This window comes from Onychomys torridus, chromosome 14 (assembly GCF_903995425.1).
Source record: "Onychomys torridus chromosome 14, mOncTor1.1, whole genome shotgun sequence".
Taxonomy (NCBI): Eukaryota; Metazoa; Chordata; class Mammalia; order Rodentia; family Cricetidae; genus Onychomys; species Onychomys torridus.
In genome coordinates, this window is record NC_050456.1 from 82543420 (window position 1) to 82569421 (window position 26002).

Consider the following 26002-nt stretch of genomic DNA (forward strand, 5'->3'; position numbering starts at 1 on the left):
ATCTCTTTAGATTGTTATAAGATTAAACAGGTCCTATCTTGGTCATTTCTCATTACTCCATAGCCATGGAGGGCTGAGTTCCCCCAAGTTTCCATTGTTTGTAGACAAGCAATCTGTTCCCACACCTGGAATAAGCCTTATCAATAACAGACTACATCTATATTATATATTATATATATATATATATATATATATATATATATATATATATATATATTTGTGATTACTTGTATTAGCATTTGAAATACAGCTGCTTAATTAAGTTGTAGGCATTTATCTTCAAATCCCCAAAATAAAATGTGAAAAAGAGTTCCATGGACACCTGAATTTATTCAGCTTTAGGTTGGTTTTATCACTGTGTACCTGGGCCAAGGAAGCCTGTGACAATCAGTTTCTTGATGCTCAGAAGATTTCTTCTGTCAGCATTCCCAGCCAGCTGGTGATGGAAAAATAGCTGCTGAAGGAGCCAGCTTGGACTCACTATATTAAAATAAAATTTTAAAAAATCGTACTTTTCTATCTTACTTTCTTTTCCATGGGTATTTGCTTTGCTAAATGAGCAGTTCTTTCTAGCATGTCAGTGTTCTATGTAGGGATGGGAAGATGTTAACTGAAGTATCTAGACTTCATTGTAAGAAGAGCAAGTTGTAGGGATCTAATTTGAGCGGTTATGCTAATTATTACAGACTGTGCAGAGATCAAATCTTGAGTAGATTCAGTCTTTCTAAGTTATATGATTTTTGAACAAAAGATGATTTGGAGGTTGGGAGTCACTGTGTGAGGAAGGCTATTATCTAGTTAGTTTTCTGTTGTGATAAAACACTCTGACCAAAATTAACTTGGGGAGGAAAAAGTTTTGGCTTATACTTCAAGGTCACAGCCCATCACTGAGGGAAGTCAGGGCAGGAAATCAAGCAGAACAGAAATCACAGAAGAACACTGCTTATTGGCTTACTCCTAGCTCACTTTGATAGCTTTCTTATTCACTCATCCAGCCTCATGATAATGAAGCCCACAGTGATCCTGCATCAACCATTTGTCAGGACAGTGTCTCAAAGACATGGCCACTGGTCAGTTTGACCCATGAAAATTCCTCAGTTGAAGTTCCCTGACTCTAGGTTGTGGAAGAAGACTAGGGCCATGCTCTAACTTACATGTTTTCAAGGCCACTCTGGAATCAGGGCTGGGATTTCAGCAATTGAGATGAACATGGTGAGAAGTGGGAAGAATGCCCTGCAGGAAGAACCATGACATTATAGGATGGGTACTGCATTTATAGTGTGCCTCAGTGTGCGTGGGGAAGCAGAAGTGGGAAACGGGGAGGGTCAAGGATGATGTCTAACTGGGGACATGGTGTTGCCACCTGGTGGGGGACACTATGGGAAGAGAGCAAAACTTTCTGTGGTTTTCTTTCTTCCTTTTTTTCTTTTTAGTGGGCACGTAGAGTGTAGGCATATTGAGTAAAATGGTAATATATCCAGTTTGATGGTTAGAGGGTTCAGGGACAAGGAATACAGACTTTGCCATCTACTGTGGATGCATGGCCTATGGGTCAGGCTTCTTGCTAGCTAGTTATTATAACTTAACTCAACCCATTTCTATTAAGCTATATGTTGTCACTACCAGTCTGCTGTCATGTGGCTCATTTGGTGGTGGGCTGGCATCTCCACCCTTCTTTCCTCATTATCTCTTTTGGATTTTCCCACCTGGCTCCATCCTGCCCTGCCATAGGCCAATGCAGCTTTCTTTATTATCCAGTGGGAGCCACACATATTCACAGCATACAGAAAGACATCTCACAGCAAGGCCGGGGGTTCTAGGTGTGAATCTGTAAAGATCATGGTGACCGAGGAACTAAAAGTAGGCTGCAGGTCACAGCCAACTCCAGGGAGAGCATCACACTTTTGTGTATGACCTTCAGAAATGTTTCTGCCAAGGCCTGATTGTGCTGGGAGTCTGAAAGATAGTTCTGCCTCTGAGCAGGGATGGAATTGTTTTTCACCAAGGCAGCCGTAGCTCAGCGACTGCTCATGAAATAACCATCACCAGTCGTAGACACATGAGCTTCCCTTGGAATTGCAGCTCCTCTCAGCCTTTGGAAGACAGATTCACAGCTGATTTTGTGCTAGTGCAAGCCACCTCATGCCCGCTAACTAAACTTTCAGGTGTTGTTTGTGTTAGATTATTTAAGGCAAGCTGTAGAGAGACAGAAGGTGGAGAGAGAAAGAGGCGCTGTCTGATCGTACACAGACTATGTTTATTCATCGTGAGGAGGAACTTTTGCCACTCCTTTGTGCAGAGAGCCAAAATGCCTACAGAAGAAGATGGGACATGGCCTCTCATAGAGGCAGAAATGAGTTCCACACCCTAGTCCCTCCTCCTTTCCAACTGCTTGGCCTGGCTGCAAGGGAAGCTGGGAAGTGTAGTCTTTTATCAGGAAACTGTCAGTTTGGAGTATCAGAGGCCTGAAAGGGCACATGCAGTCAGTGCTTTACTGCAGAGATGGGCAGATGCAGCCACACAAGCCCTTGTTTGGTGCGGTGCTCGGTGGTGCACTTGGTTCTTCATTTCCTGTCGGGTCTGTTCAGTCACGGAGTCAAATCATGGAAGCCCGGTCCAGTGGCTTGAGTTGTATAGTTTTACATCTCTTCTCAGCATAGCCTCCTTTACAAGAAATTATGCAGGTAACTTTAAAAAGACATGCAAAGGTAAAAATATTTAGTTTCTGTTGCTGTTCATTTTTACTCTTATGGGGGGCCTGCCACCCAGCTCCCAAATAAATCATACACGGAGGCTTACTCTTAATTATGAATGCCTGGCCTTAGCTTGGCTTGTTTCTTGCCAGCTTTTCTTAGCTTAATTATCACATCTACCTTTGGCTCCAGGGTTTTTCTTTTCTGTTCCTAAATACCTTTCTATGTTTCTTACTCTGTGGCTTGCTGTGTAGGTGGGTGGCTGGCTACTACTTTTCCTCCAGATTTTTCCTTCTATATATTCTCTCTCCTGCCAGCCCTGCCTGCCCTTTTTCCTGCCTTGCTATTGGCTGTTCAGTTCCTTATTAGACCATTAGGTGTTTTAGACAGGCACAGTAACACAGCTTTGCAGAGTTAAACAAGAACAACATAAACAAAATAACACACCTTAAAATAATATTCTACAAGTTTCCTCTGCAGATCTTTAGCAAGCAAGCTATTCACTTAGCAGCTATGCCATTTAGCTGCCACACTGGCAGTTAGGGCATGGGACAGCCACACTGGGCTCTATAAGCTGTATCTTCCTGCTCTTATAAAGACAGTGGCTTATATTCCTTCCTGAGGTTTGAAGGTCATGACTTTCTGAAAAGAGGTTTAATAACATTTACCTGAACCAAGACACCAGAGCCAGAACGGACAAACTAGATCATCCTCTCTTACACAGTTGCCGTTCGTTCTGTGGAGAGCTGGGAGAAGGCCTCCTGCCCTGAGGCGAATGCTTCAGCCGGCTCACCTCAGCTACTGAGGTGTGAGTCAGTCACTGGACTGCATTTCTGATACTTGGCTCTACAGATCAGTTACCATAAATCTCTCATCACAGCCTGTGTGAAAGGGGCTGCTTGTGCAAGCAGTTCTAGGGTACAGTTTTATCCACTCGGTGTGAATTCACTGTTTGCTTTTGACTAAACCAGGAAAAAAAAGTGATTCATAAGATTTTGTTTAAAAGTGGAAACACATTTGTGTAAATAATAAAGGTGATTTTTTTCCTAAACAAAATAATCTTGTACCACTATGTCTCATTAATTACTTAATATTTGCATAACTTTTTTTCTCTTCACCTGGGTTGTGATTTTTCTGAAAAAGCAAAGTTCTTCTGTATTTTTTGTTTTATTTTATAATTTCCACCATGGGATTAGGCCTAAAATATGCTATTTCATAGTGAATTTGCTTGGGCTGAAACTCAAATGTAGTGGAAAATTGACATTTCATAGCTTTAGAGTTTCATTTAGATTCAGGGGGAATTCAGTATTTAATTACCTTATGTCAATATCCAGTTTTGTTCATGTAGATCAGGTATGTCATGGTTATCCTGTGATGGACTCTGGGGAGCAGACTTGGTCCCCTAAATTCAGCTGGTGACTGTGAAGAGGTACTGGATAACTGATTCTAAAGAGCAACTGGCTGGTAAAGGATTGTGCGTCTTTGACTCTGTCAACACCATGTTATTGACATACTTTTACTCGTGACATAAAGACAGTGTCATTTCCCCACTCCTTATTTCCCATAATTTAGTAGATAAGTTTGAGCAACCAGTCCTAGGAGTAATTTGTTGTTTGTCTTTTCAAAGGTCTCATCAGAAAGTAGAAGACTCAGAAGAAAGCAGTGATGAAATTCTTGCTCGTCTAACATCTGCGGTAAGACAATTAGCCTACCCTATGGGAGAAATAATGAGACCAGATCACAGGAGGGTGTGGACTGACGAATCTCTCCTGCCCTTCTGTTCCCAAATAACCAGTCAGAGGCTTAATATTAATTACAAACTGTTCGGTCTATGGCTCAGGCTTCTTGCTAGCTAGCTCTTTTATCTTAAATTAACCCTTTTCTATTAATCTATGTTTTGCCATGTGGCCATGGTGTTATGGTCTGCTGGCCTGTTGCTCCTTGAGTGGTGGAGTCTCCTCAGACTCCACCCTTCTTTATCTCCATCTTCAGTCTGAATGTACCGCCTGACCTTATTCTGCCTTGCCATTGGCCAAACAGCTTTATTTATCAACCAATGAGAGCAACACAGATTCACAGATTCACAGTGTACAGAAAGACATCCCACAGCAGGAGGGAGGCAGTTTGGGTATAGCTGCTTATTACTGTAAGAGGCCCAGTGCGAGGTACTAGCAGATTGGCTTGACTGAACCCCACTGTAACCTCCAGCCATATCACAGACACTTCTGGTGGAAGGTGTTCACAGCCTTCATGCAGTGCCCTTAGCTCCTGGGCTTTGGAATCAGTGTGACTTAACCTAGAGACAGTGGTAACTTGCTACACAAAAGGGAAAATATTCTGTTTCTTTAGGCAGAGAAAGGAATCGTGTTAAGTAGCAAAAGGCCATGGCATATGATATTACAGCATTGTCACTATATTTGTAAGGCCATCGAAAAAGAGTGGTTAATGGCTTTGCTGCTTGAAGAGCAATTCATGACTTTCTTTGTTGTAAAGCTGGCTGTCAGCGCTAAATTTATTTTATTATTTATTTATTATTTTTGTTTGAGAGGGTCTCACTGTGTATTCCTGGCTGGCCCAGAACTCACTGTGTAGACTAGGTGGCCTTGAACTCACAGTTATCTGCTTGCCTCTGCCTCCAGAGTAATGGGATCAAAGGTGTGCGCCACCATGCTTGGCCCTGTGGATGCTCATCTTGAAGCTCATTTTTTACAGGGTCTAGAAACCCCAGGTGTTTTAATCTTCATGCATGTGGCTTGTCGGTTTCTGAGAAGCCTTTCTAGCCTCCTCGGATGCTTCAGTGCTGCCTGAGTACCATTGCCCTGGTTTGCATTTCTTCCTTTGATCAACACCATGACTGAAAGCAACTTGGGGAGGGAAGGGTTGAAGGGTTTATTTTAGCTTACACTTTATAGTCCCTCAGCAGGGACAGTCAAGCAGAAACTACAGTTGGGAACCTGGTCATAGGGACTGAAGCGGAGACCACAGCAGAACACCGAGCACTGGCATGCTCCACCAGGCCCATGCTCAACGAGCTTTCTTACATGCCCCAGGCCTATCCAGGTCTGACACTACCCACAGTGGTTGAAGCACTTCTACGTAAATTAACAATCAACAAAATGCCCCAGAGACATGTCACAGACCAATCTGATGGATACAATTCCCCAATTGAGGTTTCTGCTCTCTAAGTATGTCAAGATGATAAGCCAAGATTAGCCCTGACACCCCTTAGTAAAATGCTAATTGTAGAAAATCATGCTTGATTGGGGTGTATGGGAATGAAACTATCTGCACGGAGTGTGATATACCAGGTCTCGACACCTGGACACAGTTCAATGGATGAAAGTTCTTTACTACTCAGGAATGAGTTTAGAAAAGTAATTTGGGACTTCATGTGGTAAACTTTGATACAGAACCTCACATAAAAGGAAATCTTGACAGTGTGTTAGGAAAATATTTAACAGCACACTTCTAGGTTAAAATATAAAACAAAAAGGAGTGCTTGTTTTATACAAAACAATCATTACCATCTAAAAACCTCACTAAGTCTGATGCTATGATAGGTATACCGTCTGTGCATGTGTGTACATACTCTGCTAAGATGCACAATAACACTGTGCAGTAGCTGGCACCATTTATATTTTATAGGTAGGAAAGCTAGTATACATCATTGAACTCCACACTAAAGTTTGAGCTAAAAGAAAGCAGAAGTAGAATTTCTCTTTTGCATTTTTCAGAAGAGGCTACCTAATTACCATAGAGTATCAATTTCTCAACAGCTTCTTTTCCTGTTTGGTGTGTGTGGTGGTTGAATAAGACCCCCTCTTCCCCATAGACTCATATATTTGAATGCTTAGTCATCAGGGATGGCACTACTTGAGAGGGATTAGGAGGCGTGGCCCTGTTGGAGGAGCTGTGTCACTGGGAGTGGACTTTGAGGTTTCAGAAGCCCAAGCTAGGTCCAGTGTCTCTTTCTTTCTGCTGCCTATGGATCCAGAACTATCATCTACTTCTCTGTCACTATGTCTGTCTGTATGCCACTATGCGTCCTGCCATGATGACAGTGGACTAAACATCTGAGACTGTAATCAAGCCTTAGTTAAATGTTTTCTTTTATAAGAGTTGTCATGGTCATGGTATCTCATCACATAATAAAACACTGACTAAGACAGAAGTTGGTACCAAGAGTGGAGTATTGCTGTGACAGGCCTGACCATGCTGCTTTTGGGCAGAATGTAGACTTTGGGACTTTGAATTAGAAAAGCGGTGAGAAGCTGGGTGGTGGTGGCACATGCCTTTAATCCCAGCACTCAGGAGGCAGAGGCAGACAGATCTCTGTGAGTTCAAGGCCAGCCTGGTCTACAGAGTAAGTTCCAGGAAAGGCTCCAAAGCTACACAGAGAAACCCTGTCTCAAAAAAAATCTAAAAATCTATGGTGCTGGAGAGATGGCTCAGAGGTTAAGAGCACTCAGATGTCCTGAGTTCAATTCCCAGCAACCACATGGTGGCTCACAACCATCTGTAATGAGATCTGGTGCCCTCTTCTGGCCTGCAGTCATACATGCTGCATACATAATAAATAAATAAATAAATAAATAAATAAATAAATAAATAAATAAACAAACAAACAAACAAACAAACAAATAAATCTTTTAAAAAATCTAAAAATCTAAAAAACAAAAAGAAAAGCAGTTGAGCATGTTAAGCCAGGCTTAATGGGCATACTGGTAGGCTCATGGAGGACAGAAGTGCTAAGAAAAGTGTAGATTATAATATAATAGCCCAGTTCCAGAAGTTTTAGTGGAAAATATTAATAAGTGGCCTAAAGACCATTCTGTAATATTTTGGCAAAGAATGTGGCTGCTTTCTGCCCTTGTCAAAAAAAAAAAAAAATCTGTCTGTGGCTAAATTGAAGAGTTGAAGATTACCAGAGGAGATTTTTAAGACAGCCAAGAATTGACTGTGTTAGGGGTCATTAGTGATCACTCCTACGCAGGTCTATAATGAAAAGGAACAATCTGAGCAAGGAAAAGTATAAGATGTACAGTTTGAGGAGAAAAGGAGCAATGGAATAGAGCTAAGTGTGCTGCTTAGGGAGATTTAAAAATTAAAGGAAAGCCTGATACTAAATGGAACAAAGGGAGTGGTGGCCTCAGGGCAAGACCCCACCCAGCTAGGGTTCCAGTTCTGAAAAGGAATTAAAGAAAAGCTTAAGAAATGAAGGAAAACGTGTGTGTGTGTGTGTGTGTGTGTGTGTGTGTGTGTGTGTGTGTGTGTGGAGAGAGAGAGAGAGAGAGAGAGAGAGAGAGAGAGAGAGAGAGAGAAAGCTGATGAAAATGGTTTTGAATGAGGGGGCTAAGTTCCAGCCCCAGCAAGCCGCAGAACTTGGCAGCTTCAGCCACATGTTTCTGGCTTTGGAGTCAAGGATAGAAGAAAGGAGTTATGGTCTCTTCCTCCATGACTAAGGAGCACTACTGAGTCCAGACGTGTGATGGGGGTGTCCCTTCATGGAGATCTAGAGAGGATATTGCCTGAAGCTGTGAAGTGGAAGCCTGGATTTTTTGAAGACCCCGAGATGTTAGAAGTGCCAGAGCCATGGGGTACTCACCAGGGAAAGCTGCTAGCAGGGAGTGGAACCAGCCCAAGACAGGGAAGTGTGTTGCTGTTTATTGTTCCAGTTGGTGGCTTGAACCTGGGAGTGTGGGGCCTAAAAATGAGGCAGACTAAAGTCTCATGCAATATCTAACTTTATTAAGAGCATCATACAATTTATACTCTGAGGGTTAAGAAGAATCACATGAATAAGGTTTTCAATCACAGGATGAGCCACATGTGGCAAAAACATGTTTTTCTATAAAGGCATATGAATAACAACAGCTAAAGTAAACTCACTCCTATCCAGTATTCCCATGAGGGAGGGGCACAAAAGCTTATTCCAAGAACAATTCTGTGTTTTTGAGGAAACCGAGGCCACAAGACTCATGTCTTGTTTTCTTGGAGTTTCTCACAAGCACTCAGAAATCTCCTTACACAACTCCATTCATGGACCATGTCTCTACATATTGCAGTCAACAAAGCTGAAAGAAGTTGGTGATTTGAAGAGCCCTGCAGTCCCTCAGCCACTTATAAAATAATCACTCAGAAGCTTTATTAGTTACAAGTTGTATGGCCTATGGCTTCAGCTTCTTGCTAGCTAGCTCTCTCATCCTTAAATTAACCCATTCCTATTCATCTATATGTTGCCACATGGCCGTGGCATTACCGTTGCTTTGGCAGTGGGCTGGTATCTCTCTGGACTCTGCCCCTCTTCTCTCTGTATCTCTGCTTGGATTTCTGGCCTGCCTCTAAGCTGCCTTGTCATATGCCAAAATAGCTTATTTATTAGCCAACCAGAGCAACACATATTTACAATGTACAGAAAGACATCCCACAGCAGGTGGTTACAGTTAAGAGATTGCCAGGAGTCTCAGAAGAGACTGGACTTTTAAACACAGTTGAGACTGTTAGAGACTATGGGGATTTTTTGAAGTTAGATTGAATGCATTTTTGCATTATGATATGACTCCAAGCCCATGGGGGCCAGGGAGTAGAATGTGGTGGTTAAGTATGATTTCCCCTTCCCATAAGCTCATATATTTGAATGCTTAGTCATCAGGGATGGCACTACTTGAGAGGGATTAGGAGGCGTGGCCTTGTTAAAGGAGGTGTGTCACTGGGGGTGGACTTGGAGGTTTCAAGGGCTCAAGCCAGGCCCAGTTTCTCTCTCTTCTGGCTGCCTGTGGATCCAGATGTAGGACTCTCAGCTCCTCCAGCACCATGTCTGCCTGTGTGCCACCATGCTCCCTGCAATGATGAGAATAAACTAAACCTAAGCAAGCCTCAGTTAAATACCTTCCATTATAAGAAATGCCATGACCATGATGTCTCCTCACAGCAATGGAACACTTGAACACACAGTGTCCAAGGTTGTGATGGAGCTCATTCCCAATCAGCTATGAACTTGTTCTTGCAGGCTTTCTAACATCCTTTCTTGTAAAAAGTTTTCTTCCCATGTTCCCTCCACATGGGATCCTACTTTATAGAGAAAATGATCCAGATTTACCACCATGAACCAGGTCCTGCTTTCTCCTAGGTCTCGGTCTGATTTCTCTCCTATGCCTTCTTTTCCACACAGCTGTCTTGGGTGATACTTGTTAGAGATCCAGCAAGTCCTAACGAGAACCATTGTCTTGTCAGTTAAAGCTTAACACACTGTGAAAGTCCAAGACTGTGTCTTCCTGGGGTGCTCTGTCTTCTCAGATCTCTCGTTCCTCTGATAGTGCTTGTCCCCATGTTTTCCCATCAGTCGTGCACACAGCCTATCTCCTTTGCCCCGTATCTTCTTTTATAGGACTCTCTATTCCCCTTCTTGTCACAAGAAGATTAAAATAGTGTTTCTGTAATCTGTCTTTGATAACTCAATGATTTGCATTTGAATGTTGGAGAAATTCCCTGTCTCAGGGGTACCTGAGCATGGTGGTGATGAGGTTTTTGCTGTCATCATCAATGGCTGTTTTATTTGGCCTTTGGTGACATCCTCAGCCCAACATGACCACCTCCTTTGTTTCAAGTTTCAAGTTTTGTGAAGCAGCAGGAGCACACACAGGGTTTGGATTCTCTAACTCTTTAAGAAGGCAGGATATTAAAGACCCATTCAATGTGTAAGCCAAATCAGCCATGCCTAAAAGTAATTTTCACCAGAGAGAATGAAAAGGAGAATGAAGGGATCTGTAACATTGAGTACATAATAAGCACAATCATGTGATCATTTTTAAACACTTTGAGCAATCATTTTAAAATGTAAACACTCATTTCCACTCACCCCTTTCCTGTTGTCTCCCTTTCCTTTCTGGGAAATGGAGAAATGGAATGTAGTTAATCTCCTTCCCTCCTTCTCTCACTGACCTGAGTGGGCTTGTCTATTCAGTGAATAAGAGAAAGCTCCTCCCACCCCACCTGGAATGACTAACCTTTTGTCTGGCTGCCTCAGGATCACACACATTGCATTACCTTGTACTTTTTATCTGTGGGAAATATAAAATTCCTATTTGGAATCCTCAGTCTGGCTCTGGCCTTTTCAGTGGTACAAGAGATATTGTGTGATGTGGGGAAGGGCCAGGTAGATTGAGCACTGAGAGGAGGAGGTATCAAGTGAGGCCCGTGATGCCAGATCTGGTTCCAGGTAATATTAGCATCTGTGGAGCTGGGGTGTAGCTCTGTGGTAGAGGGCCTGTAGCACATTTCTGGTGTTGTTTCTGTTTTTCTAAGAGCCACAAAGCTTGTTCCTCCTTCCCTCCTCGTGTGTCGGTGCGGCTTCCGTCCCGCTAGAATGTTCGGAGGCTGCAGGGTGTGGACTGAAGATCCTTGGGGTCATGTGAAGAGAGGGGTAAAGTCCTTCAGTTTCTCTTAGCTAGGCTTTCTCAGTGACACTTCACAATCGTGCATACCTTTATACGGCATATGTGTTTACATATATACTCTTATGTTGGATGCTTATTGCACATCACCTGCAGTCTCTTCCTGAGAATACAGTCTCCCAACCCCATACAGCACACATCTCAGCACACAACATAGAAACAGCCTCAAAAAGTAACTTCCAGGATTGGGAGAATGCCTCAGTGTTAAAAGCACCAGTTCCTCTTGCAGAAGACCTGTACTTGGTTCCCAGCATGCACATGGTGGCTCCTAGCTGACCCTTACTCCAGTTCCAGGAGATCTAATGCCCTCTTCTGACCTCCATAGGCACCAGGAACATACATGATGCACATACATGCAAGCAGGCAGAATACTTGTACATGTAAAATATAATAAATTTTTGCAAAATTAAAAGAAAACAAGTTTCTAAATTATCATTCCTAATTCCAAAGAAAATATCTGAGCCTACCCAGATATGATAATCTAATGAAATTCTACATCTGAAGACTTGGTCTGTGGGAGCAGTGCAATGTATGCTGTTTAATCTTACTGTCGTGAGCTCAATGTCCCCATCTTATTTAATCTTTCGAAGACTTGGTGTACAGTTCAATGATAGAGCACATGCTAAAGGCATGGTGTTCAGTCCCCAACATCTCCCTCACCAGAAAAGGACATACACTCAAGCCAGGCATGGAGGTATGCAAGTAATTCCAATGCTTGGGAGGTAGAGATAGGAAGATTAGGAATTTAAGGCCAGCCTCACATATATACTTTGAGGCACGTCTAGGCTGTGCAAGATTACCTCAAAAGACAATTAAGAAAAAAAAAAAGAGTAGTGGTTATAAATATGTGGTTGTAATCTGTCCAGAATCATGTGACCAATCCTTAGTAATGAGTAGATCTCTTGGGCATCAAAGAAGGTTGTATGTGTGTTTACATGTGTATGTATTATAGTATTGTGAGGGTTGGTCCAAAATGAGGATTATCACTTTAATAAGAGTGCACATAGAACATGCAGACGTTATTAATCCACAAGAACAGAAATATGTAGCATGAATCTTAATTGGTCTTAATAAAAACCTGGAGTCAGATATCAGGATGAAAGCTGAAAGATCAGAGAAGCAGAGCAGCCAGCCATTACCTCTTCTGAATCCTCAGCCTGAAAGAGGTTTCTGTCTCCTCCTGCCTTATATTCCTTTCTCCACCCAGTTGTATCACTTCCTGTCTCAACCTCCCTAGTGCTGGGATTAAAGGCATGTGTGCTACCACTGCCTGGCTCTGTTTTTCTATTAGACTGGATCAAGGCCCTGGGTGGCCTTGAACTCACAGAGTTCCATCTGCCTCTGCCTCTTGAATGCTGGGACCACTGCCTGGTCTCTATGGTTAAATAGTGGCTTAGCTCCGCACTCTGATCTTCAGGCAAGCTTCATTTGTTAGATCACAAACAAAATATCACCACAGAAATACATCATTGAGCTCTCAGTTTGGGCATTGATCACAATGGGTTTGTGAAGTGTGCTTCCTGTTTGGTCCTCTCTGGAGAAGTCGGGAAATCAAATGAGGACCATACATTTTTTTTTTTAAAGTTTTATTTATTTATACAGTGTTCTGCCTGCATATATGCCTGTGAACCAGAAGAGGGCATTTGATCCCATTGTAGATGGTTGTGAGCCACCATGCGGGTGCTGGGAATTGAACTCAGAACCTCTGGAAGAACAGCCATTGTTCTTAACCTCTGCGCTATCTCTTCAGCCCCAACCACACATATTATAGTGGGCTGCTTCTCTGTACATTGGTTTAAATAGGACTTTTATAGTTGTGTACACAAAATGGAATTTTGCATACATAAGTCAGAGTCACAGCACTGCAGACTGTGTCCATACATGGAGGAGGGCCAGGAGACATGAAAAAGTAAGAATTATGTAGGTTCCTTTTGGTGATGATGAACTAAGCTAAATTTTAAATCTTATATTTCTGCACAAATTAAGAAACAGTGATATCCCATGTGTATTTTTGGTAGAAATAATGGAAGTTCTTTTCTATGTTTGTGAATGCCAAACTGAGTGTAAATCTAATAGCTACCACACCATGGATTACCTCTCCTCTACAGTTTCATTTTCATTACCAGTACTTCGATTATTTCACTTGTACATTATGGTCTCATAACTAAAAAAAAAAAAAAAAAAAAAGAAAGAAAAAGCTTATAGAAAAGTGCTCAAAAATAACCTACTATGAATACTGAAGTATTTATAATTTACTGTTTTTTTTCTTACGTGCATATTTCTTAATCAAGAAGCCAACCATTTCAGTTTTCAGTCTGTATTGGGATTTGTCGTTGTTGGTTTTGTATTTGTTCTGAGACAGTGTCTACTGTAGCCCAGACTGGCCTTAAACTCACTGAGGTGGCTGAGGTGGACCTCGAGCTCACAGTCTTCCTGCTCCATCTTCCAAGTGGTAGAATTACAGACAGGCATCACCACACCCAGCTGCGATATGTGCTTTCTGCTAAATATGTTTCCATGGATAAAAGCATTACCTGCAACACTTACACTGATTCTGTGATTTCATAGTCCACAAATTTATCATTTTCTTCTCCGTTGAACATTGTGGTTATTTTTCAGTCTTGAGCTGTTACAAACAACACCAAGAGGACTCTTTACTTGGAAAATTCTCCCCCACCTCCACCCCAGTATTGGGAACTTGTCCATGGTGGGCAACCACTCTGCCACTGACCAGCATGTCCAGCACCTTAGGAAATCTTTTGGAGAACTTGTTTGCTGATGGTAATCTATTAGTTTGCTGTTGATTTGTGAAAAGCCAAATGAGAAACTGGTGAGAGGCAAGAATGGCCGGCATCGCTGTACTCGTTGCTTGTACAAAGATCCAGCTGGTGCTTTCTATGTGCTGTTGCAGTTCAGCCTCACCTTGCAGGACATGCTATCACAGGAGCATGTTTGAGATAGACAGTGTTAATCACACAATGAATTAACAAGACACGAAGCTGGGAGTGGTGGTACTCGCCTGTAATCCTAGCACCCGGAGGCTAAGGAAGGAGGATCTTAAGTTTGAGGTGAACTATGTTCTGTGTAGTTACATAACTGCACTAAATAAATAAGTATTTAAAGTAAATGGGAGGCTGCAATGGTAGGTTTTCCTCATTATTCACACTTAGATCACCATTTACTGAATGATCTAATAGGTGGGGTTTGGGACTCCATTATGGAATTTTTAAGGTTTGACACAATGAGGCCTCTTGAGGAATTTTAAATAGTACTTTCATTTTTAACCTAGTAAAATTATTAATATTGGTAGCTGTAGCTGCACAGTTTAGAAGTTAATTCAGATGGTTTATCAGGTATCCTGAGTCTATTGTGTGTAGCTTGGCATATGTGTTGACAGACCCTTACCACCTGTGAGGAGTCTGTGATGAATGCAGAGTCTGTGGACGTCACTGGGAACAAATCAGGGTGGTCATTTAGGGATTTTAAATGGGAGGGGTATTAGATGAACACCGGATATGAGGGACAGGGGTGAGTGACAGAGAGAACAGCACTGTTTTAGAAATAACAGCAAGAGCATAAAAGCTCAGCGGTGTTTGTTATGTTTAAGGAACAAGCAGGGTGTGCTATGCATAGGTAGTGGAAAGCATCCTATATTTAACATAGGCAGAGTGAACTGGCGATTCTACCTAGGCAAAAATAGGTACTAAATCTCCTGAGAGGATTGCAATGTGTGTAAGAAGCTTTATCTGTTAGATGGATTAGAAAAGGAAGAGAATCAAGCTCTTAAATTAACCCAGGAGACCTTGTTAGCCATCTTGCTTTCATTAAACTAATTTCAATCAACTGAACCAGTCTGCACCATGTCTCCACATGGTTTACTTGGGGCTAAGTGGCTGCAGGACTGGCGGGTGAGAGAGATCTGTCCTGACCATGAGCCAGGTGGGACACAGGAAAACTTCAGCTACAGCAGTGTGCCTTAGTAGTTAAAGTTCATGCTTCTGTTTAGTGGAACTATTTGTTTCTTAGAAACATCATGGTTGGTCTCTTCAAGACAAAGAAAGGAAGAAACCCTGAGAAATAATCTTCTTTTTTTTACGTATTGTGCTGGCTAGTTTTATGTCCACTTGATACAAGTTAGAGACATCTGAAAAGAGGAACATAAATTGAAAAAATTCCTCCATAAGACTGAGGCTTTAGGTTTGCCAACTCCCCCCCCCCCCCCCCCCCACACCAAATGAGGTAGAGGAAGAGATGGGGGAGCAGGGATGAGGAAGTTATCATAAAACCTTCAGAAAAACAATTACTAGGGTCTGTGCTTATTAACACTAAAGAATCCCTTGGAAATTATGTTACTAGCTTGTTTCAGTTGATAATTTATAGAAGTGTCTGAATCTAGCTGTGATGGCACACGCCTTTAATTTCAGCATTCCCGAGGCAGAGGCAGGCAGACAGATCTCTGAGTTCAAGGCCAGCTTAATCTATAGACTGAGTTCCAGGAAAACCAGGACTACACAGTGAAACCTTGTCTCAAAAACAAAACAAAACAAAAAACCCAAAACAAACAAACAAAACATGTCTGGAGAGGCCAGGAAAAGTTGGGTGTTGTTACTACTCTGGTTGGCAGCTTAAACCTTGGAGAGTGGAGCCTAAAAATGAGGTAGACTAAAGTCTTATGCAATAGCCAACTTTATTCAGAGCATCAAGCAGTTCATATTCTATAGGTATTGTGAGAGTTAAGCAAGGTCTAAGGAGGAAAGTTCACATGAGTTTAGGCTGTATACAGTCATGGGAACAGCCCATGCTTGAATACATTTTTTAATAACAAGAGTAAGCACCAGTGTGTGATCGGAAGCAGACCAGATCCTATTTACAACACCAGGGAGGGGCACGGAAGCATGTTCCAGAACAAATCCATATTATGGAGGAACAGAAGTTGCAAGACGCTTTTACTTGGAGTTTTCTTACAAGCTCTCAGAAATTTCCTGAGACAGCTTCATTCATGAACAGTGTTCCAACAGGTATGACAGAAACGTGTAAGAGGGATAATGCACTGTATGAATTCAGCTGATGATGTTCTAAAGCATCTTCATACGAGTTACAGAACATTTCCAAGAGCTCATCTGTACAGTTACCATAATTCAAGTAATATGAAGGTAAATCAAGTTCATGGCTATTGGAACAGTGCCCTGGTACATAAGAGGTACAACAGAAGTGTGCCATTTGTTGTCTTATTGTTTTATATTCTGTACTCTGTAGGGACCCAAACCTCTCAATATGGAACTAAGCAGGTGATCTTCTAGTGGACAATTCTGTGACGGTTACCAATCCTTTCTTAAAATCCAGAAACAAGCATGCACTACCTTTGGCAATAGACATGGCATTGGCTTTTTATAAGTTGCACCTGGTAATCAGTATCATGTCCAATCCTGTGAGTTCATTTAGGATAAGCTGTCAAGACACTCTTGGGGTGTTTTTCTCTCTTCTACTGTTCTACAGCTTCCAAATTTGTAATTAAGCATCTATTACTAAGAGTAAACAGCCCAACAAAAATACTGAAAAGTTATCTTTTCAAAATAACATAAATATAAAATGTAATACTTTTCAGATCATCTTCAAGGCCAATCTGGGTACAGAGTGAGAGCCTGTCTTTTAAAAAAATGCAAAAGAACATGTCTTGATCGTTAAAGCTAATTCCTTGCATGAAATGGAATGCCATGTTTTATTTGGATAAAGGGAAGAAAAGAATGTTTATAGGAGACAACTTCAGTGGGTGGAAATAAAGGCAATAACATGAGGTTGGGATGGAAGGTAGAGAGAGAGAATGTGTAAAGTGATGAATTCGGTGTGATTTGGTAAAAGACTATAGAGCAGGAAAGTCATGTTTCAAACCTGGACTCTATGGCAGGTTGCTCGGAAGCCCTGGAAGGAGTCAGGTGATCTATTCAGGGGGACTTTGGATACCTCTGTTTTCTCTGATGATAAATTGGTCCCCCAAGTCTGAATGCCCTGAACGTGGCTGAAGGTACTTCATAGATATCATTAAGGCTGCAAACTTGCTGCACAGAGCCAGTGTAATCATAGAAGTCTTTAAAGCAGGGAACTTGTCCTGTGGAAGCTAGAAAGAACTGTCAGAAGAGAAAGGGAGAGAAACTGGAAGCCTGGGAAGAACAGTTTGTCACTGCTGTCATTGAAATGTAGGAGTCCATGTACAGAGGCCAGTAGTAGGCTTCTAGGAGGAAGGGGCAGCTTTCAGGAAGTCTGTCAGGAAGCAGAAGCCCATCCTATAGGTGCAAGAACTGAATTCAGCTATAATCTGTAAGGAAGCAGGACCCCCTATCCTGTAGATTTGGGAATTGGATTCTGCCCACATCTCTGAGTTTAGGAACACATTCTCCCCTTTGAGGCTTTAATATGAAGTATAGCCCTGGGGATACCTTGGAGACTCTTAAGTAGAGGACCTGGTTGAGCCATACCTGGACTTTCGACTCACAGCAAAATGAGATTATATGTGGGTGTCATTTTCAGCCATCAAATCAGTGATTTACTGTGTCAGAGACAGAAACTTATTCCACATTCCTTGTGGAATGCGTGCCTCACAATCCCCTGGTTCATAATACAGCCGTCCCCCATGACTGCCACAGCTTCCAGGCCACAGGTCATTAAGGTGATGGATACCTCTGAAGTTGCAAATTGGATTTCTATAATTCAAGTATGTCCTGCATGCATATGTGAAAGCTTCAAACTTCTGCAGTATCTAAAACTTTATTTTTGAGTTAAACTGTGGGAATATAAACAATACAGTTCATTACGTCTTCATATATCATTTTAGCCTTTGCTGCTATTGCACTGGGGGTGGGCCAGGTGGGCGGAATTTAACAGCGGAAGCACTGGTCATTGGTCAGGGCTGCACAGCATAGGCTGGAAGAAGGGGCTTAAACACTTCAGCTCAAAGGTCTTAATTATGATGCAATGATGCCGCTGACAGCTAACAGCTGAATGACACTCCAAATCAGGCACTGTTCCTGATGCTTTTCACACATGAGCTCATTTAGTCTCAAAGCAATTCCATGAAATAGATGGCGATGATGCCACTCTGCTGCCTGCAGTCCTGCAGCTGCTCTTGAGGCCGCATGAAATAACTGAGGGCTTTCTACTTTCGCTGTAGATTTTTGCAGCCTGATTTCTGTCTCTTGTTCCTTCAGGAGGCCCTTGTTGCTAATGAATTTTTTAGTTGGGAAGGGCCTTAGTTGATCAGGTTTTATCTTAATATGAGGTTTTTTTTTTTTTTTAAATGTAAAATCCCAGCAAGGAGCCAGTCTTTAGCTGAGTGAGATAACTTTGTCTGATGGTGTAGTTAGTTAGTTCTGTTGTTTCTACATACCATAGCCTTATCTCCAAAGAGTATAATAATGGAGAAAAGACATTTTTCTACACAAGGACTGATACATGGTATGGAATAAAAGGTATAGCTAAACCATGGTTTTGAAATATTTTTTTAAAAAGATATTATCATTTATTTACTTTAAAATTTCTTTCAAACATTTGTGGCTGTCTTCTGCTCGTTGGACCAAAAAGTTTTCAATTTCTTTATAAATATTTGGCTTCTGGCAGTTATGTTTTGTGTTTGTTCAGTAGCTTATTTGTTCTTACATCTCCAGCTTTTCACATGTAGAGCGCAGATGCCGCCGCCCTTCCAGATGACATAAACACCCGCATGTGGGGTGATGGGGAGCTATTCATAAAGCAAATCTCCTGGTCCTGGAGTCTTCCTGTTGTCTTCCTGTATGAAGAGTCACCTCCCAAACCTCACTGTGACTATCTTTACCATAAACAGCTCTGGCCTTCTGAAAATTGACAGATGGAGCTAAAACATGCCTTTTTCCAACTTCTACCTGTTGACCCAAGTGTCACCCTCCACCTTTTATGATCATGTGTTCCCCTTATATCTTTTCACAAGCATCTATCTCTTCATTTGTTTTTTTTGTTTTTGTTTTTTGTTTTTTTAAGTTAAAAACATATGTCTGGGAACTGTACCGGGAGCCAGAGCCAGACCGATGACAAAAGAGTCCATTGCAGTAGTCTATTGGTCTGTAACAGTGCTGGAGACTGCCAGCTAAAGATGGGGTCTCACTAATGGATGCAAAGTGATGCTAAAACAGGGGCAGAATGCTATTGGAGTGCCATAGGACCTTACTCAGCTGGGAGAGATGGTTGGTACATCCTTACACATGATGAGGATACATAAGTGACAGTCTCACAAAAGTGGAAGTGTGGCAGTGTGAAAGAAAATTACCCCCAAAGGGAGTGAAACTGTTAGGAGGTATGGCTGTATTGGAGTAGATAGACCCTTGTTAAAGGAAGTGTGTCACTGTGGAGGCAGGCTTTGGGAACTCATATATGTTCAAGCTTCACTCAGTGTGATACTCAGCCCACTTCCTGTTGCCTTCAAGGTGTGAGACTCTCAGGTACTTCTCCAGTACCATGTCTGCCTGCACACTGCCTTATTCTACCATGATAATAATGGAATCTCTGAGCTGTAAGTGAGCCACCCCAATCAAATGTTTTCCTTTATAAGAATTGCTGTGGTCATGATGTCTCTTCACAGCAATAGAAACCCTAACTAAAGTAGGGACTGGGGTGTTGTTTTGATAGGCCTGACCATTTTTTTCTTTGGATGAATTTGAATTTTGGTACTTTGGGTTAGGAAAACAGTGGAATACTTTCAGCACTGCTTAATGGGATATACTAGTATGAGCATAGAAGACAGTGGTATTGAGAATGATTTTAACTCTGGGGATCAAAAGGTTTCAGAGGAGAAAAATATTAGTATGTGGCCTAGAGACAAATCCTGTGAGATTGTGGGGAAGAAAGTGGCTGCTTTTGGCCCTTATCTGAAAAGTCTGCCTGAGGCTAAAGTGAGAGTTTTGGATTAATTCCATTTGCTGAGGAAATCTCAAAACAGCCTAGTATAGACTCAGTCCTATGTTTATTAGTGTTAACTCTGATGAAGATTTATAATGAAAAGGAGCAAGCTGAGCAAATAAAAATACAAAATGAACAGATTTAGAAAAGGGGCAATAGGAAGTATAATACAGCTAAATCCTGTTTTAAGGAGATAAATGGATTAAGAAATGGAATAAAGGGAATGGTAACCTCAGGGCAAGATGCCACCTACCTAAGTTTCCACCTTGTAAAAAGGAATTAAAGAGCTGGGTGTGGTGGTACATGCCTTTAATCCTAGCACTCAAGAGGCAGAGGCTGTCAGATCTCTGAGTTTGAGGCCAGCTTGGTCTACAGACCAAATTCAACAACAGCCAAGCTTAGGCAGTGGAGGAAAACAGAAATCTGGTAAAAAATGTAATTAAACAAGAGGGCTATATTATAGCCCCAGCAAGCAGCAAAACTTGGCAGCTTAGGCCATGTGGTTCTGGAGTTAAGGATAGAAGAAAGGGGCTATCTAACTTTCCCTCTCGGCTAAGGAAATCTGCTGAGGCCAGGCATGTGTCAGAGGTGTCCCTGAATGGAGACCCAGAGAGGCCAAATCATTAAGCTGTGAAGGTGAAGCCTGGATTGCCTTGGAGACCTTGAGGTGTTAGAGATGCCAGAGCTGTGGGATACCTGCTGAGGAAAATTGCTAACAGGGATGGAACCAGTCCATGTTAGAGAAGTGTGCTATAGTCAACAAAGCTGAAAGGACTTGGAGATCTGAAAAGCATTTTGACATTAGACATGGAGATGCAGAATTTGGAGTTTGCCCAGCTGGTTTTCAGTCTTGCTTTGGTCCAGTATTTCTTCACCATGTTCCTTTCCCTATGTTATGGAATGATAATATGTATCCTGTACCATTATATGTTAGAGGTATGTGATCTGTTCTTTTATTTATTTTACAGGAGATTATAGTTAAGAGAGTGCCATGAGTCTCAGAAGAGACTTTGGGCTTTGAAACAAGTTTGAGACTGTTATAGTCTATGGAGACTTTTGAAGTTGGACTGAATGCATTTTTGCATTATGATATGGCTACAAACGTTGGGGGCCAGAGAGTGGAATGTGGTGGTTTGAAAGAAAATGGCCACAAAAGGGAGTGGCACTATTAGGTGATGTGGCTTTATTGGAGTAGGTATGCATTTGTTGGAGGAAGTGTGTCACTGTGAAGGTGGGCTTTGAGATCTCATATATGTTCAAGCTTTGGTCAGTGTGATACTCAGTCCACCTCCTGTTGCCTGGAAGATGTAGTGTTGTTAGATATTTGTACACGGTGAGATGTGTTGCTGTGACTGATGTAATAAAAAGCTGAATGGCCAGTAGCCAGGCAGGAAAGCTAGGCAGGACTTCCTGGAAAAAGAGGAACTCAGGATAAATCTAGGCATGTGAGGAGACACCATCAAATGATGGAACAAGTCAGACACATGGAATAGGAGAAAGGTAAAAGCCACAGGGTAGAATGCAGATTAAAGAAAATATGGGTTATTTTAAGTTATGAGAGCTAGTGGGATAAGCCTAAGCTAATGGCCAAGCTTTCATAATTAATAAGATACTGTGTCATTATTTGGGGCTGACAGGGGAAAAGAAAGTCTGAGTACAATGTAGGACTCTCAGCTACTTCTCCAGCACCATGTCTGCCTACATGCTACTGTGTCCCATCATGATGATAAAGGAGTGAACCTCTGCACCACAAGTGAGCCACCCCAATTTAAATGTTTTCCTTTTATAAGAGTTGCTGTGGTCATGGTGTCTCTTCACAGCAATAGAAACCCTAACTAAGATAGGGAGGCATAGAGGTATTCCACACTGAACAGGATGAGGAGAGTCCCAGAAGAAAGAAAGAAAATGATCCATTCAGATAACTGCAGCACTATATTTTACTAAGGGGAGTGTGGATATTCATTTATTTACTTATTTATTTGAGAATGAATTTTGAAAGGACGGGGATAAAGCTATTGAAGACAATAACACAAGAATAGGATGGATGCAGTATGAGAGTAGACTGTGCCATAGACTCTTGGGAAAGTGAAGAGTTTTCTCAAGAGACAGTAAAACTGATATCTTAGAATGGTTAGTCTACACAGTAGAGAACAGGATAAGATGAAGCAAAATAATTAGCAAGACTGGTTGAGTTGGAGAAAGTAGTAAATTGGCTAATTCAGGGATGCCTTCTGCCTCCCTGAGACTGTGTTTGTGGTAGTGTCATTCACTTGTGGAATTATGGGATAGAGAGAATGAAAATGCTACAAAAGTGATTTCACCTTTGGAAATGTTAAGTGTAAGCTACTAAAGGGTTCTAGTCTGTACGATGGGAGGATATGGAACGCTAGGGTTCAGAAGAGCTCTATCTGTTGCAGATAAAATTGAAACAATGTGAGTGAATGAGCAGAGGGAAGCCCAGAAACATGACAGCATGGAATCCCAACTATTAGAAAGAAAGAATGTCTAACAATGTCACATTTTACAGGGAGGACAAAATAAATGAGAATGTTGGTGTCCACCAAGTTTGGCTCCAAGGCTCCCATGGTACTTTCCATTTCTTGAACAAAGGGTACCCAAATCAAATAAATTATATGTTGATCTTTCTGGAGTGATAGTTTTTGTTTAAATCTACATTTTACTCCTTTGTTTCTCTTGTCATATTCCTGAAAATATTATTGTCATTTCTTAGTAATTCTAAAATTATCATATCTTTATAGTTTGAACCTCTGTCAAAGTTGTAAGTGCACAGAAGACTTAAGTAATAGGTCTTTAAATCCCACTGGTTTATTTTGGTACTTTCAGGCCATTTCTCTGTATATTCATGTTTGAATGGCCAGCTGTTGTCTCAGTCATAGCACAATGAAGAATTATTTGTTTATATTCAAGTAAATAGTCTACGAAAGAGATTCTTAAATGTCCCTAATTGTGCTGCAACGGATGTGTAAGCATATTTATTTTATCACCTCAGCATACATGAGCTCCTCTTTGATATGATGACAGTAACTGGTGGGGAAATAATTCTTGGTTAAATAAACTGGTGGGGTGGAAAACAATAGTGTCTAGACAGATATGCAACTTTTCTTAGTTTCTAATTGTTAGCTACACTAAGTGGCAACGGCAAGATTATCTATGTGTCAGAACAATACCATATTACCTCTTAAGAATAGAATAATGCACTTGGAAACAGGAACATTAGCCTGTGAGAAATTGAAAGAAAAAAAAATGCCAGTTAGCCTCATGAGTGATCCTTCATAGAGGAAAAGTGCTACCACCATCCAAGCCCAATTTTGTTGCGTGATATTTGAACACATTGTGAATCCCCAAGACTATTTTAATAAAATCAGCCCTGGATTGGGAATGGAGCCAGTAACTAGTTGACAGGAATTAGCCATAGATTGTGTGGAGGAGCCAGGAATATGGATACACACACAGGAAGAAGTAGGGAGGGGCTTGGAATTTTACAGTCTTTTGGTTTGAGATAGCTGGAGAGATGTTTTCTTGCTGGGTCTTTGGCCAAAAAGAAAGGTCAGCTGGTTGTTGCTTGGCCTCTCTGAGCTAGCAGGTTTTCACCTCAACATCTGACCCCTGAGTATTTATTGGTAAATAAAACAATAGAGACTTAGTTAAAAAATACATTTGGCAATAACAATAGAGCCAGTGCCTGCAGGGCCAGAAATCCCACTAGGCCGCGGCCTTAGCAATGGGTGTTGACTGCGGGGCCACAGATGCTAAAGTATCAATAGGTTCAGGTTCAACTCCTAAGTCAACAGAAAAACAACACAATTTATGTCTGAAAATACCTTAATTAAAGAGTTATATTTATATCTTTTCCTCAAATTCTTTAAGTCTATACTAGGTTAAGATTTTTTTTTTTTTTTTAGGATTTGTTATTTTTGTATTATGTGTTTGGGTGTTTTGTATGTTTGGATAGGTATCACATATGTATTAGCAGGATACAGTTGCTCATTTTCTTTGAATATAAACTTAATGATTTGCAAGGAGATTAAGTCCTTTCACTACATTCTTAAGACTCCTTAGCTGGGTAGGGTGGTGCACCTTTAATTCCAGCACTCAGAAGGCAGAGACAGGTGGATCTCTAAGTTACAGTCCAGCCTGGTATACAGAGTAAGTTCCAGGACAGCCAGGGCTACATGGAAAAATCCTATCTTGAAAAAAACAAGAAGATTCCTGCTAGCATAGCTTCTGGCAGGAGATGCCTTTTCTTTGAGTGTTCCTTTTCCTCCCTCAGGTGACTTTTCTTACTCCCTAAGTCTCAGGATTCAGGAGATGCTTTTGTACCCACCCCACCTCATTCTTTCCCCCATAAATCACCCACCTATTCATGAACATTTTCAGACTCCAAACTCCCAAGGTTGGAGAGAAAGAGACCGATTGCCTACTTACTATTGTGTAATTGTCAGGAGAGTCTCAGGCATTGAAGAATCAGCTAAATCGGAGTGTGCACTTTCAAATGACATTTGTGCCAACCCATAGGGAAAGTATGTCAGTAAAAACAGCTGAGCAAGCTTCCTTCCTCAGGAAGCCTATTCCTGGGAAGTAGTCCTGGGTGGAGTCTCAGGGTCTAACACATTAGCACTCTTGCCTTCCAGTAAATGAATATAAATTAAATTAATTTGAATGGCAAATCTGCAATTTAACCTTGAACTCCCATGTTTCCCCTTTAAAGTATCATTACCATAATATATTCAGCTACACACACACACACACACACACACACACACACACACACACACACACACACACACACACACACACACAAGAAGTTGTTCCTTGATGAGAAAAGAACTCACTCACTATGTTTTTTTTTTTAATTGCTACCAAGCATGGATTTTTTCAAGACTGTGTTTATATTATCTTGATAAGAAGTATACTTAGACTTTCTGTCTTTTATGTTTCTCTTTAACAATTTTTAACATAATTTTTCTTGATTCTTTGGGAACATCATGCACCCAGTTCCACTCATTTCCCAGCCCCTCCATATCTGCACTTTGTAGTGTCCCCTCACCAAGAAAAACTTAAAAAGAAATAATAAAAATAAAACACAAAAAATTACAAGTAAGAATATTGATTAAAAACAAAAACAAACCTCAAAAGCAAACGAACAAAAAACAACAACAAAAAAGCAAACAAACAAACCAAAAGCACTTTTCCCTTCCATCTTTCCCACTTCTCCATCACCTCCTCATTTGTCTCAGTGGCATTAGGAGCTGCTGTGTAGCATGCAGGACACCCTTTTGTCCAAACAGCTTTATTTGCAAATGTTCATTGTGTACTGTTTTAGAGGATGGATTTACACATTCACACTGGGTAGGTCATCAGCATATCTGTGCTGAAATTTTGGAAGATAAACCTGGTTAAGGACTCGGGATTTTAACAGTGTTGTGTATTCTCACTCTGCGTGCCCTATCACCCAGTGCCACTTGCTTTTACCTTGCATATTATCCAAAGTGGCTCCTGTCACTTGCTCAGCCTTCAGCAAGAGTTCATTGTTTCAGAGCAGAGGTCTATTAATGCAGGACCACCCATTTAGAATTCTAGTGCTTCTAGAATTCCTAATGTCAGCCAGCATCCTCGGGAATATGTTCTATTTAACTAGCTGTCAGAATACTCAGTTCACATCTGTGTGGTTTCTGAGGGCTACCTGCAGTTATTTTTAACGGACTCACAATGGCATATATACTTCACAGAGTGCACCTTTGACAAACAGCCTTTAAAAAAAATTAAATAAAAAGTTAAATAAAAATCACTATCTTTAAAAAAGTAAGTCAGTATGATTTCTTCCAGATGTTTGGTCTGAAATGCTGCCACAGTTTTTCTCACATTCTAAAGAAAGAAAAGAAGGTAGTGATGGCGGCAGGCTTAAGTCTCCTA

The 26002-nt window shown here is 41.3% G+C and overlaps 1 protein-coding gene across 2 annotated transcripts in view; it reads left to right on the forward strand.

Annotated features, from left to right (window-relative positions):
• Positions 1 to 26002, forward strand: part of Rapgef5 (Rap guanine nucleotide exchange factor 5) — a 230735-nt gene that overhangs the window by 56941 nt on the left and 147792 nt on the right. For both annotated transcript variants that reach the window (XM_036205803.1, XM_036205804.1), the window contains exon 6: positions 4321 to 4387. In XM_036205803.1, coding sequence (XP_036061696.1) covers positions 4321 to 4387 — 67 coding nt within the window. The remainder of the gene's footprint in view (positions 1 to 4320; positions 4388 to 26002) is intronic.